The sequence below is a fragment of the Rhinolophus sinicus genome, chromosome 12, assembly GCF_057876585.1.
Source record: "Rhinolophus sinicus isolate RSI-liver-muscle chromosome 12, RSI-T2T, whole genome shotgun sequence".
Classification (NCBI taxonomy): Eukaryota; Metazoa; Chordata; class Mammalia; order Chiroptera; family Rhinolophidae; genus Rhinolophus; species Rhinolophus sinicus.
Window position 1 is genome coordinate 6,193,691 of NC_142512.1, and position 14,403 is coordinate 6,208,093.

A 14,403-nucleotide genomic window follows, 5' to 3' on the forward strand; every position below is an offset into this window, starting at 1 on the left:
CCCATGAGTCATTTCATGTGTTACATTCACAACAGTGGATGTACGAATAAACAGAGTTTTCCAGAACTGTAATGATTTGTTTATAACGTTTGGAATCTTAGTATCCCTTAGGCAATTTAGAATTATGTTATTTTTGGAAAAACACCGAACTATTTTATTTAACTTTTCGGTGATACCTCATGAAATACATATTGTAACCTCATCAATGCAAAGTTATAGGAAGACGGGCCCCCAAGGGGCCCCCAAGGAAGACAATCCAGCCAGGCTCTCGGGAGATTTGGCCATGCATGATCTGGAGCCCATAGTGGGAAGAGGAAAGAAAAAATATCACACACGGGTGTGTAAAGTGTGCACATCAAAAAAAGTGAGAAGTGAAACTCGGTACATATGCAATTTTTGCCGTGTCCCACTGCACAAAGGAAGCTGCTTTCTGCAGTATCACACCAGGAGGGATTACTAACATCATAGGTGAGTAAATACTAAAAAATTCCATAGAAAAATAATAAATGACATAGAAGCATTTACGCTTTAAAGAGAAGAGTGCATTTTAAAGTAGTTTCTTTTAAAAACCTGCTGGAACAGAGGGGTATGAGGGATTTAAACCCCGCGGTATGCAACGTGTTAATTCTCATAAATCTGAGTGGTAAGTAGAGTAGGAATTTTATGTACTTTATCTGGGGTATCAGACTGTGTTTAGGGCCCAAACCCAATGGAGATGCTTTTGATCCATAATATCCATTTGCATTATTATATTTCTAGTAGAGGTCCCAACAGACTTATACAGAGATTCTCAAGAGGGAGTTGGCTATAAGGTATACTTAGATGGGTGGGATATGGCTCCCAATCAGGTGAGACTCAACTGCCATCGTGAACTAATGTTCCTAAAGAGAGTGTCATGTCAGATTTGTCATAGTGAAAAAAAGTTGAAAACAATGCTTTAAACTCTTCTTACCCAAAGGGGAAGGTGAAAAAGGCCTGGAAGAGCCAGTAGAGAGTCTTCGTCCAACAGTCTGCACTGTGTCTGCTGGCGCTGGGGAGCAGGATCCCAAACGGAGGAAGCCCATAGGGCTGGTGTTAGACCTTCGTACCACTGTAGATCTGAAAAGAAAAATAAAATGACTCCCTCTCTGGCAGGTTCTAGAACTCTTTTTATTTCCGTCCTTTTTTCTCAAATTTTCTAATATGCCATAAAGTAGATTTAAAAAAATATATATAACACAGTCACATGGAGCAAATGTTAAATGTATACAATTATACAGTGAATCTCCCTCATCCTTGTATCCTGTCTAATTCTCAACATTTCCTCAATCCTATTCAAAAGGTTACCACTATATTTAATTTCTAATGTCATTCCAGAGTTCCTTAATTCATATACAAGCAAACAAAAAACTGAATATACAGTTGACCCTTGAAGAGCACAGGTTTGAACTGCATGGGTCCACTTACATGCAGATTTTTTCAATAAATACTGTAAATGTGTTTTCCTTATGACTTTCTTAATATTTTGTTCTCTCTAGCTTACTTTATTGTAAGAATACAGTATATAATACATATAACATACAAAATATGTTAATCGACTGTTTATGTTATCGGAAAGGATTCTGGTCAACAGTAGCTATTAGTAGTTAAGTTTTCGGGGAGTCAGATTTTTGACTGCACAGGGATCAGCGTCCCTAACTCCTGGGTTGTTCAAAGGTCAACTGTATAACCTTATTTTCATCTTGTTTTAACAAAGGTAACATGTTACATACCATACCATTTTCAATTTTTTTGGTCTTAGGTCCCCTTTATACTCTTAAAATTACTGAAGATTCCAGAGAGTTTTTGTTATGCAACTTGTATCTATTAATATATACTGCATTAGAAGTTAACACTATAATTATTAACTCATTAAAATAATAAATTTATTACATGTAATATAAGATTATGAAAAATAATTATATCTTCCAAAACAAAATAAATTAGTGAGAATAGATGTTATTTTACATTTTTGCAAATTTCTAATATCTGGCTGAATAGATAACAGTTGGATTCTCATAACTGTTTCTGCATTCAATCTATTATACAACATATGATTTGGATGAAGTATTTGAAGGAAATCCAGTCTTATACAGATAAGTAACTGGAAAGGGGAGGGATATTTTAATAGCCTTTTCAGGTAACTGTGATACTCTTCTTTGATACTATGCCAAAACTCAGCAAGTGGTCATTTCTAAAAGATTAGTTGCAATGTGGATTCCGAAACCACATCAGTGAAATTTTGTACTCTGTTACATTAAACTCCATTCTCTTGCAAAGTATCTTGTCTTTGGAATCGATCTTTTCATCTAGGCATGATTTTTTAAACATTTGGTCATTTGGAAAATACTGGTTGACAGAGTTACACAGATATTCCAAATGTTTACGCATTATACTATACCAAAAAGTTACATTCACATAAAACTATCACCACCAACCTTAACAGAAATGGCTGTTGAGACATAACAGAAGCTGTTGAGAAAATTTGAATACAAATTTTCCAAAATTCTAATTGTTCCTTAAGAGCTCAAATTTTGTCACTTGTTTTCTATGAAATGACAGACTGACTTACTTTATTTTTTACAAAATCACTTCCAAATACCCATAATATAATATAGTTTGTCAGTTGTTCTTTGAAGTAAAAATGGTATTCCATGAAAACAGTGGCTAGTTCAGTTTGTAACTAAAACAATCATACAAGTGCTTTTCCTTAAGACAACTACTCCAATATGAGTTTTATGCCTACATTTCACTCAAGGTTAACATTTTTCAAAGAGAAATAATAATAAAAATCATTTTACTGACGCTTCATTAAAGACATTCCTTGGTATTACAAGTGTATGGCGGTGAAGAGCACAAAGACTAAAGTACAGTTGGGCACCACCACCTTGATGAATTTAAAGGCACCAGTTTTTCCATCATTGCTTTTGTATGATCAATGCATATGGCAACACAGTGAAAAAGCAAATAATGTCCTAGTTTTGTTATAAAAATTGTTTTGTCTTCATGGATGCAATGAAAGGGGAGCCACAGACCCTACTTTGAGAACTACTGCTAATACAGTGTTAATTTTGCTTTTTTCATTTTATGATACACCTTGAAAAATTTTCTACCTTAGTACATAGAGAACTTCTTCACTCTTTCTGGAAGGTGTACCACTGTCACAGATGGACCATAATAAACCAGTCCCTTACTGGTGGACACTTGGCTTCTTTCTCATACTTTGCTATTGTAACGGTTAACAACTTTGTATACATGCAATTTCATATACAGGCAAGGACTGTGTATTTGTAGAATAAGTTACCAGAAGTTGAAGTGCTGGGTCAAAAGATATATGCATTAATAATTTTCATACATATGGCCAAACGCCCTTTGTAGAAGTTTTCTCAATTTAATCCTACGAGATGGTTAGGATCATTTTCCATTCATTGAGCTATTTATTTGGTGGGCCCTTTTAATCTAAAATCTTGTATCCTCCAATTCTGGGGGAAAAAATTGATTGTTTACTAGAAATTTTCCTCCTCATCATCAGTTTACTTGTTCTTTCTGGAATGCCTAGAAGAATATTTTTTATTTATATTTTACATCTTTATTTGATTCACTTACTTCAGATACTTCCTCAACTTTGTCTTCCAACATTCATTTTTATTTTAGCTATGTTTTGTAATGTCCAAGGTTTTTTTTATTTTGATTGTTTTCAATAGCATTTTGTTCTTATTTACGGATCCAGTCTCTAACCGATCTCTAAGGGTACTAATTCCCTACCCCCCCACCACCACTCTGGTTCAAGCTGTTGTTTCTCAGTCTAGTTGTGTAGGACACGGCTCCCTGGCCCATGCTGGTGGTATTATAATAAGCCTTGCATTCTCCCGGGCTGAGGCAGTCGGTCGCCGGTCGTCGGTCGGCTGCTCACAGCAGCTTATGGCAGCTCACACCGGCTGCCAGCCGCTCACAATGGCTGCCGGGCACTCAGACTCTGGCCACCGGCCTCTCATGGTAGCTGATGGCAGCTCATGCCAACCTCTGGCTGCTCACGGCAGCCCAGTTCCAGGGAGAGCTGTTGTTCACAATCTTAGCTGTAGAGGACACAGCTCACTGGCCCATGTGGGAATCGACCCTGCGACATAGGCTTAGGAGCATGGCTCTCCAACCACCTGACCCACGGGCTGGCCCCAGGGTACTAATTTTTAAAATAAGTTTCTTTTCTTTCCTTGCATTCTTGCTATTTCCTTCAGATTTAGTTTTTTTTGTTTGTTTTTGCTTTTGTTTTTAGCCTTATGCCTCACTTCCATCCCTCTACTCTACCTGAGTTCTCTGAGATTGAGGTCTCTAAGGGTACTATGGAGCATGGTTACTCTCATTTGGTCAGAATCTCTGATTGCATGAACACTTACACCTGCCCTGCTATAGCAGGCATCCATTTTCCATTCTCTTTCTGTTTTCCAGAAATTTATTGAAATATCTCACCCATTTATTCTTATTTTACTTGTCTTTATGGACTTAAACCATTGTCATTCCTTTGACATCTTAGTGAGGTTTCAGAATGTAGAAGAAATAAATAATATGTAATAATCTGCTACAACTGTTGGGATTTCATTTTTTAACAAGTTTTTCCTCAATTCTTAAAAATAATTATATTTGTGCACAAATATATACATACCATATTAAATTATTCAGCCAAGCTTAATTGCTTAAATAGAGCCATTAGAAAAAAATGTTTATTATTTAATTTTTGTAAAGTTTTGTATTCCTCCTTTATACACATATATAAGAGTCTAAGTTGGCTATGGAAAATAACAGATATTTCAACAACAACAAAATTTTTTAAAGAAAAAGAAATTAGGAAGGAAAAAAATACTAGCTTACCTTGGAGAACCATGTAGATTTGTGCCAGAACTGGCAGTAGATGTAAGATTCTGCTCTATACGTTGATAATTCCTTATCTGAGTAGGAACTGGAATTGGTGTTGTTTCACTATGAGGTGACACAGTAGGCTGACACTGCCTGCAACCATAATTTATTGAAAAAAGGAAAAAAATTCAGATAAGACCATTTTCTTTCATTTGACCCATTAGTGATATTTAGAGAAAATTCTAGAAGAAACCAAATGATCACTTCTACACATGAATAAGAAATGATCATCTTAAAAAACACGTAAAACAAAAAAATCCCATTTGTCATTTAAAGAACTCTTCTGGCATTCATATCATATTAAAGACTAAGAACTGTAACAAGAACTGAGGAACCATTCCTCTACAATAAGAAAAGTAGGTTGGCAAAACTCAGTTTCATCCACTCACATTCTGCTATTCATTACCATGTGAGAGAAAAAAATATTTCTAGGAAAATATACTGGGTAAAAGAACAGGAAGTTCAAGAGTAAAGATGACAAAGGAATGTTTACAAAAGTTATGAATGCCATAAGCATTCCCAAGGAGCTCTTTTATGAAGATTGAAAAAACTCTCAAAGCATAAAAGGGATCTGAGGTCCACATTTTTAAGTGTTAATATTTGGTTTCTTAATGGACCCTTTCCTTGCTTTTCATAAATTCAGAAATAGTATGTCCTTAGATGACTTTCAATTCAATTTACAACATATCTTGAAACATCAGAAACAATACAGGGTCTTACAAAAGATGACTTATTTCATTTTTCTGCCCTTCTATAATTCTAAAAAAGCCACAAAAATGTCCCACTTTTTCCAAATTACAACATTACAGATATAAAGAGATTATATAGTTATTTAAACAAAACAACGTGATTCTCTTCTAAAGTGTCACTTTAGAACTTTTTAAACCATTAGAATATTTCATATTAAAATGAAAAGAAAATCTCATTTGTAGCCGAGATATTATTTGCTTTCTCAATATCCATTCACCAACTGTTTCTTACAAACAGAACTCAAATTTTATGGAAGGTAGTGATTTGTCCAGTTAAATTATGACATGTCCCAGATTCCCTTGCAGGCATGAGTAGTCACATGTCTTTCTTGGTCAATAAGATGTAAGTGCACAACTTCTATTCATTCTTCCCTCCTCCTACCCGGAATGTGGGTATGCTGCCTGGAGCATCAACAGGTATCTTGGAACCATGAAGAAAAGGCCAAAAGAACCTAAGAACCTTAATTTCCTTGAGCCACAGAAACAAAGGCAACAACTATTCATCTTGATTTCTCTTTGTGTGAGAAAATGAAACCTTTAGTGTTCAACCACACTGCAGCCAGGACCCTGCTGTTTATAGCCAAGTGGAATTCCTCACTGATACACCATTTAGTGTGTCTCTATAAGCTCTCGCTACATTTCATTTAGGTTAATTCTATTAATTATCTTTTAAATACAATACAAATGCTGTATTTATGTTTTTAATATTTATATATCTGATTATGAAGTTTATCTACAACAGCAAAACAAAACATAACACTTCTACTCAAAGTTAAACAGCTTTGAAACTTTACTAACCAACTTTGGTGCCTGCAACTCAATACATGCACAGACCAGACAGCCTCATTGCCCAATAATAAAGTAACCAGCACAGTCGTCAAATAGCAGAATGTGAATGAACAAATGCCATCTTTCTACTGTCTCAATTTAATACGTAAATTAAAAGTTAGTGAAGCAAGTAAATCTGGGAATTTTTTTTTAACTAATACATTGTCAGGTTCTAATATTTTCCTGTACTTGTTAATCACCAAAAAGAAATTAAGAAGCTGGATAAAGATACCCTAAGAAGTAAACTTAGCAACCTCATAATTCAAGACACCTCTCTTAGGGAATCCCAAGCAACCAGCTGGCTTTTCCAATAACTCTGGTTCCCCCTCCCCACTGGCATATCAGGAGATGAACAGCTATAGCAGGTATTCTATAAGTGTCTCAGACATTTGCTGGACAGGCTTGCACAGTCTAGAAAGTCTTCCCTGGACAAATTCCTGGACCTCCAGCTAGCTAAGACCACTGCAGTTACTTTTCGGTATAGCTTTATATTAACACCAATATTTAACCATTACCAGACTCCCTAAGCCCAAGATGAGGAGAGGGAAGGTCTACGTATGCCCTGAGTATCCACCATGTCTTCTTCACCTCCACTAGGCCCTGCAGTTCAGGGGATTCTCTACGTGGAAAGTCATCTTTGAACCACATGGAATACTAGGAAGACTAAACAGTCTGCCCACACAGTAATACAATCATATATCATCCCATCTAGTCTCACAAATGCTGAGAGGAAGACACAGATGCAAAGCGACAATTAAAAGGCTAGATGATTTCACAACAGCTTCTTCAAATTCACAACCTTTACAACAGGAAATTCCTAATTGTTCCTTCTTTGTTTTAGGAAGACTTCATGAGAAAATCCCAAGAGGATAACAGGAATACAGCTAGAATATAACACCATGGACAGACGGAGAGAAGAGGGAAGGATCTATGCATATGTTCCCATGAAACCAATCTCTGTAGCCAAATGCTGAGCCAAGCTATAAACTCTTGTTCACAGGGCTGTGGTAACTGATGGGGAGCAACAGCGAAGTAGGGGCCTAGTCTGGTATACAGGCCCACAGTTGCTGGTGAAAATCAGGTGACAAGTCCAATAAGAAAAGGCTTTTCCTGTACTTGTTAATCACCAAAAAGAAATTAAGAAGCTAGATAAAGATACCCTAAGAAGTAAACTTAGCAACCTCATAATTCAAGACACCTCTCGAATTATGGGAATTTTTTTTTTAACTAATACATTGTCAGGGGCAGAGACAAACACAAAAGTGTCTGTACAGAGGCAAACACAAAAGTAGACAATCCAGAGGTGACACACCCTAATGTACCATGTGCTGCACATACAACTGGCCTCCATCAATGGCTGGTAAACAACCAGTCTTCAAAATTCTGACACCCTAAAACTACACTAAACTAAAAACTAAACTAAAAAAATTATTTAATTAAAAAAAATTCTGGGTCCTTTCTCCCTGAAGTATTGGTGAGAGAAAAATCACAACCTCCAGCTGGACACAGGAAGCTCGGTGTGAGTAGGGAAGCTGGATTATGCTGCAGAGTTATCAGCCACAAAACAGAACTGGGGGAGCATTCCGGGCAAGATGGAGGAGTAGGTAAATGCTATGCTTGTCACCTCAATGTGGTCATGCAGTGCTTGACCACAGTGAAATTACAACTAAATTATAGAACAAAAACCCTGGTGAACCATCTAAAGACTAGCTGAACAGAACTCCTATAACTAAGAATACAGAGTGCATGTCAAGATTAGTTGGAGGGGCAGAGACATGAAACAGACTGGACCCATACCCACGTGTAGTGGTTGAGCATCGGAAGGGACATCTCAGTAGCAGAGGCCGCTCCCCACCCCAAAGAGCCCCACAATGCGCCCCCAAGCCCCGGGTCCCAGTGCCAGGAAGAGGAGTCCCCACAACATCTGGCTGTGGATATCAGCAAAGATTCTGCCCATCTGGGTGAAATGAAAGGCTGCTGGAAATCCAGACATCCTCTTAAAGGGTCCATGCAGTTTCACTCATAGGCACTCACCCTGGGCTCTGGCAGAGGGGTGGCAACTTGAGAGGCACCAGAGACATACAGGGAAAGACTGAGTTGTGTGGCTTCAGAACAAGGACTAGCTCCCATTATCCCTGTGTTGAGCCCTCCTCCCAAGCAGGTGGGTCCCATATTTCCTGTGTTGAACCCTCCCCCACATGCCCAAATCTGAAATTGCATCGGCCTAGTGAGCCCTGTCCCACTCCAGTGACTCTTTGGGACCCCACCCCACCTAACTCACTCAGCACCACCAGAGGCATGATAAGTACCCGAGCAACCAACCTTGCCCTGCACACTGCAGAAGGCTCTTTCAGCAACCAACAGTGAGCCACAACTTGTGCACTGCTTGGGGCACTTTCAGTGGAAGGAAACCAGCCCTAACTTCTGCTGCAGCCTTTATAATTTTCTCTCCCCCCCTTCTTCCACTCTCCTCCCTGCTCTGGTTCAAGCCGTTGTTTCTCAGTCTAGTTGTGTCTCAGTCTAGTTGTGTAGGACACAGCTCCCTGGCCCATGCTGGTATTCTGAGCCTTGTGCTCCCCCCAGCTGAGGCAGTTGGTCGCTGGTCATTGGTCAGCCACACACGCTGGCCACCGGCCACTCATGGCAGCACATGGTAGCCCACAGCAGCACATAGCAGCCCATAGCAGCCCATGGCAGCACACAGCAGCCTACGGCAGCCCATGGCAGCTCACGCTGGCTGCCGGCCACTCATGCTGGCCACCGGCTGCTCACAGCAGCACATAGTAGCTTACGCCAACCTCTGGCTGCTCATGGCAGCCCAGCTCCAGGGAGAGCTGTTGTTCACAATCTTAGCTGTAGAGGGCGCAGCTCACTGGCTCATGTGGGAATCGAACTGGCGACCTTGGCGTTAGGAGCACAGCGCTCCAACCACTTGAGCCACCAGGCCGGCTCCTGCAGCCTTTCTTAGACAACTCTCTGGGGTTTGTGGCCTGAGGCAAGTGGTGGTTGGCCTCAGTGTTCTCTGGGCATTTTAGGAAGTGGCCCCAGGCTCAGCATTGGCAGTAGGGCTGAATCTGCATTAACTCTGTGAACACTCTTAGCCCCACCTCAGTGACTCCCCAGGACCCCATTCAACCCAACTCACACATCACTGCCAAGGCAGTTTCAGCACCCAGGCAACCAGTCCTACCCCATGCACCTCAGGAAGCTCTTTAAACAACAAACAGCAGGTCTTATCTCACGCACTGCTGGAGGCACTTTCAGTCACGGGCAACCAAGCCCCAACCCATGCTGAAATCTTATTTACTCTTGGGTGTCTATGGGCACGAGAAAGGCAGCAGCTGGACATGGTGTGCTCTGAAACTACTGCAAAGGGACCTTAGACTCAGCACTGCCACCAAACTTGACTCTGCATTAACCTGGAGAACACTTGCCCCCCCACCCTGTTGACTACCTGGGACCCTGCCTCACGCAACCAGCATATGCACTGAGGCTCTTTCAGAGATTGAGTCTTGAGCGCAGCTGGCAAGTTAATAAAGCTTTAACAAGACTCATCAAGAAAAAGAGAGAGGACCCAAATTAATAAAATCAGAAATCAAAGAGAAGTGACAACGACACCACAGAAATACAAAAGATTGTAAGAAAATATTACGAGCAATTATACACCAATAAATTAGACAATCCGGAAGAAATGAATAAATCCCTAGAAACACACAATCTTCCAAGGCTGAATCAAGAAGAAACAAAATATGAACAGACCAATTACTACCAACAAAATTGAATCAGTAATCAAACACTCGCAACAAACAAAAGTCCTGGAGCAGATGGCCTCATAGATGAATTTTTCCAAACATTCAAAAAAGAATTAACACCTATTCTTCTCAAACTATTCCAAAAAATTCAAGAGGAGGAAAGGCACCCAAGCTCATTTTACGAGGCCACCATTACCCTGATTCCAAAGCCAAAGACAATAAAACTATAGGCTGATATCCCTGATGAACACAGATGTAAAAATCTTCAACAAAGTATTAGCAAACTGAATTCAGCAACACATTAAAAAGATCACACACCATGATCAAGTGGGATTTATTCCTGAGATGCAAGGTTGGTTCAATATCCTCAAATCAATTGACATGATACACCATCAAAACAAAATGAAGAATAAAAATCATATGATCATAGGCAGAAAAAATGTTTGACAAAATCCAGTATCCATTTATGATAAAAACTCTCAGCAAAGTGGGAACAGAAGAAACATAACCTCAGCATAATAAAGGCCATACATGACATACCCTTGGTTAACATCATACTCTATGGGAAAAAGCTAAAAGCATTTTTCTTAAGATCAGGAACAAGACAAGAATGTCCATTTTTACCACTTTTATTCAACATAGTATTGGAAGTCCTAGCCACAGCAACCAGACAAGAAAAATAAATGAAAGGCATCTAAATTGGGAAGGAAGAAGTAAAACTGTCATTATTTGCAGATGACATGATGATACTATATAGAGAGAACCCCAAAAATTCCACCAAAAAACTATTAGAACTGATAAATAAATTCAGTAAAGTAGCAGGATATAAAATTAATATTCAGAAATTGCTTGCATTTTTATACACCAATAATGAACTGTCAGAAAAAGAAATTAAGAAAACAATCCCATTTACAAATACATTAAAAAAAAACACAAAAAAAAAACCCAGGAATAAATTTAACCAAAGATGTAAAAGAGCTGTACTCAGAAAATTATGACACTGAAAAAAGAAAATGAAAAAGTTACAAATAAAGGGAAACATATACTGTGCTTGTGGATAGAAAAAATTAACATAGTTGAAATGTCTATACTACCCAAAGCAACCAATGGCATTTTTCACAGAACAGAACAAATAATCCTAAAATTTATATGGAACCACAAAACACCGTGAATAGCCACAGCAATCTTGAGAAAGAACAAAGTCGGAGGTATCACACTACCTGATGTCAAACTGTACTACAAGGCCATAGTAATCAAAACAGCATGGAACTGGCATGAAAACAGACTCACAGATCAATGGAACAAAATAGACAGCTTAGAAATAAACCCATATTTATACAGTCATTTAATCTATGACAAAAGAGGCAAGAATATACAGTGGGGTAAAGACAGTGTCTTCAATAAAGGGTATTGGGAAAATTGCACAGATACAAAAAAAAAAAAAAGAAACTAGATCACCTTCTTACTCTATATACAAGAATAAGCTCAAAATGGATTAAAGACTTAAATGTAAGGCCCAAAACCATAAAATTCCTAGGAGAAAACATAGGCAGTAAGCTCTAACATTGCTCTTATTAATATATTTTTGGATATATGTCCTCAGGCAAGGGAAACAAAAAACAAATGGGACTACATCAAACTAAAAAGTTTACACAGCAAAGGAAATCATCAATAAAATAAAAAGATAACCTACTGAATAGATATTTGCCAATGATATACCCCATAAAGTGTTAATATCCAAAGCTTATAAAGAACTCACACAACTCAATACCACAAACAAACAAACAAACAAACAAACAAAAACCAATCCAATTGAAAAATGGGCAGAGGACCTGAATAGACATTTCTCCAAAGAGAACATACAGATGGCCAATAGACATATAAAAAGATGCTCAACATCACTAATCATCAGAAAAATGCAAAGTAAAACCACAATGAGATATAACCTCACACCTGTCAGAATTGCTATCACCAATAAATCAAAAAACAAGTGTTGATGAGGATGTGGAGAAAAGGGAACCCTCGTGCACTGTCGGTGGGACTGCAAATTGGTGCAGCCGCTATGGAAAATGGCTTAGAGGTTCCTCTAAAAATTAAAAACAGAACTACCTTATGATCCAGCCACACCACTTCTGGGTATTTTTCTGAAGAAATCCAAAACAGTAATTCGAAAAGATATATGCACTCCTATGTTCACCTCAACACTATTACAACAGCCAAGATATAGAAGCAATCTAAGTGCCTATTAACAGATGATTAAATAAAGAAGATGTGGTACATTTATACAATGGACTATTACTCAGCCACACACAAAAAATGAAATCTTGCCATTTGCAACAACATGGATGGACTTAAGAGGGTATTATGCTAAGTGAAATAAGTCAGACAGAGAGAGACAGATAACATACGATCTCACTTATATGTGGAATCTAAAGAATAAACAACACCAAAACAGAAACAGACTGATAAAGAGAACTGATGGACACCAGATGGGACGGAGGTGTGTGTGTGTGGGGGTTGGTTGAAAAAGGTAAAGGGATTAAGAAGCACAAATCGGTAGTTATAAACCAGTGACCAGGATGTAAAATACAGCATAGGGAATACAGTCAATAATGTTGCAACAATCATGTACAGTGCCAAGAGGGTACTAGACTTATCAAGGGATCAGTTCATAAATTACATAAATGTATAACCACTATGCTGTACACCTGTAGCTAATATAAAATAATACTGAATGTCAACTATAATTGAAAAAAGAAAATTGATATGCTAACTCCAATGCCTGTGCCTACTTTTCCTCTGGATGCACAGGAAATGGATATCACACGCCCTATATGTACTGAAATTGTCATATGGGTTGTGAAGGAAACTATTACTAAGAAGTGTTTCTTTAGGTAAAAATGCACGTATTGGTGAAGAAAAGTAAAGTTAAAGAATTATACTATAAGAAGAGAAGCTAGGAAAGGAGGCAAAGATGACTCAAGAAAAAAAATTGAGCGGCCAGCCTGATGGCTCAGGTGGTTGGAGCGCCGTGCTCCTAACGCGGAGGTCGCATGGTTCAATTCCCACATGGGCTAGTGAGCTGCACCTTCTACAGCTAAGATTGTGAACAACAGCTCTCCCTGGAGCTGGGCTGCAGTGAGCAGCATGAAGTTGGCATCAGCTGCCGTGTGATGCCATGAGCATCATGAGTGGTCAGCAGCCGGCGAGAGCTGCCGTGAGCTGCTGTGAGCGGCAGACCAACAACTGGTGACCGACTTCCTCAGCTGGGGGGGCAGCACAAGGCTCATAATACCAGCATGGGTCAGGGAGCTGTGTCCTACACAACTAGACTGAGAAACAACGGCTTGAACCGGAGTTGGGGGTAGGGGGGAGATGGAAGAAGGTGGGGAAGAAAAAGAAAAAGAGAAAAAAAATTGAGAAAATAGAAAAATAGAAAAAAAAAAATCAAAGCTACTAAGAGTTGATCTATTTAAAAGTTCAACAAAATTGACAAACCCTAGCTAGATTAACTAAGAAAAAAAGGTGAGAGACTCAAAATCAGAAATGAAAGAAGGGACATTAACATTATGAACAATTGCTTGCCGACAAACTGGATAACCTAGAACAAATGGATAACCTCCTATAAGCACACAACCTACCAAGACTAGATCATGAAGAAAGAGAAAATCTGAACAGATCCATAACTAGTAAGGAGATTGACTCAGTAATTAAAAACCTTCCAACAACAACAAAAGCTCAGAACCAGATGGCTTCACTGGTGAATTCTACCAGATATTTAAAGAATTAAAACCAACCCGCCTCTAACTCTTCCAAAAAAATTAAAGAGGGGGGAATATTCCCAGGTTCATTCGATGAGTTCAGCATTGCCCTAATACCAAATCCAGGCATAAACACTACAAGAAGACTACAGAATAATATCCCCGATAAAATTTGATGTAAAAACCTTCAACAAAATACTAGCAAACCAAATTCAACAGCACATTAAAAGAATCATACACCACTACCAAATAGGTTTTATAATAACCACATTAACAGAATGAAGGACGAAAACCACATGATCACCTCAACTGATGCAGAAAAATCATTTGACAAAATTCAACATGATAAAAACACTTAACAAACTGGGAATAGAAGGAAATTAC

The 14,403-nt window shown here is 38.6% G+C and overlaps 1 protein-coding gene across 1 annotated transcript in view; it reads right to left on the reverse strand.

Moving 5' to 3' along the window:
• The window catches only part of ULK2 (unc-51 like autophagy activating kinase 2), a 95,598-nt gene that overhangs the window by 33,454 nt on the left and 47,741 nt on the right, over positions 1-14,403 (reverse strand). Inside the window, exons 15-16 of the mRNA XM_019757412.3 lie at positions 4,885-5,022; positions 953-1,098 (exon numbers count right to left, since the gene is read on the reverse strand). Of these exons, the coding sequence (XP_019612971.3) occupies positions 953-1,098; positions 4,885-5,022 (284 nt within the window). The remainder of the gene's footprint in view (positions 1-952; positions 1,099-4,884; positions 5,023-14,403) is intronic.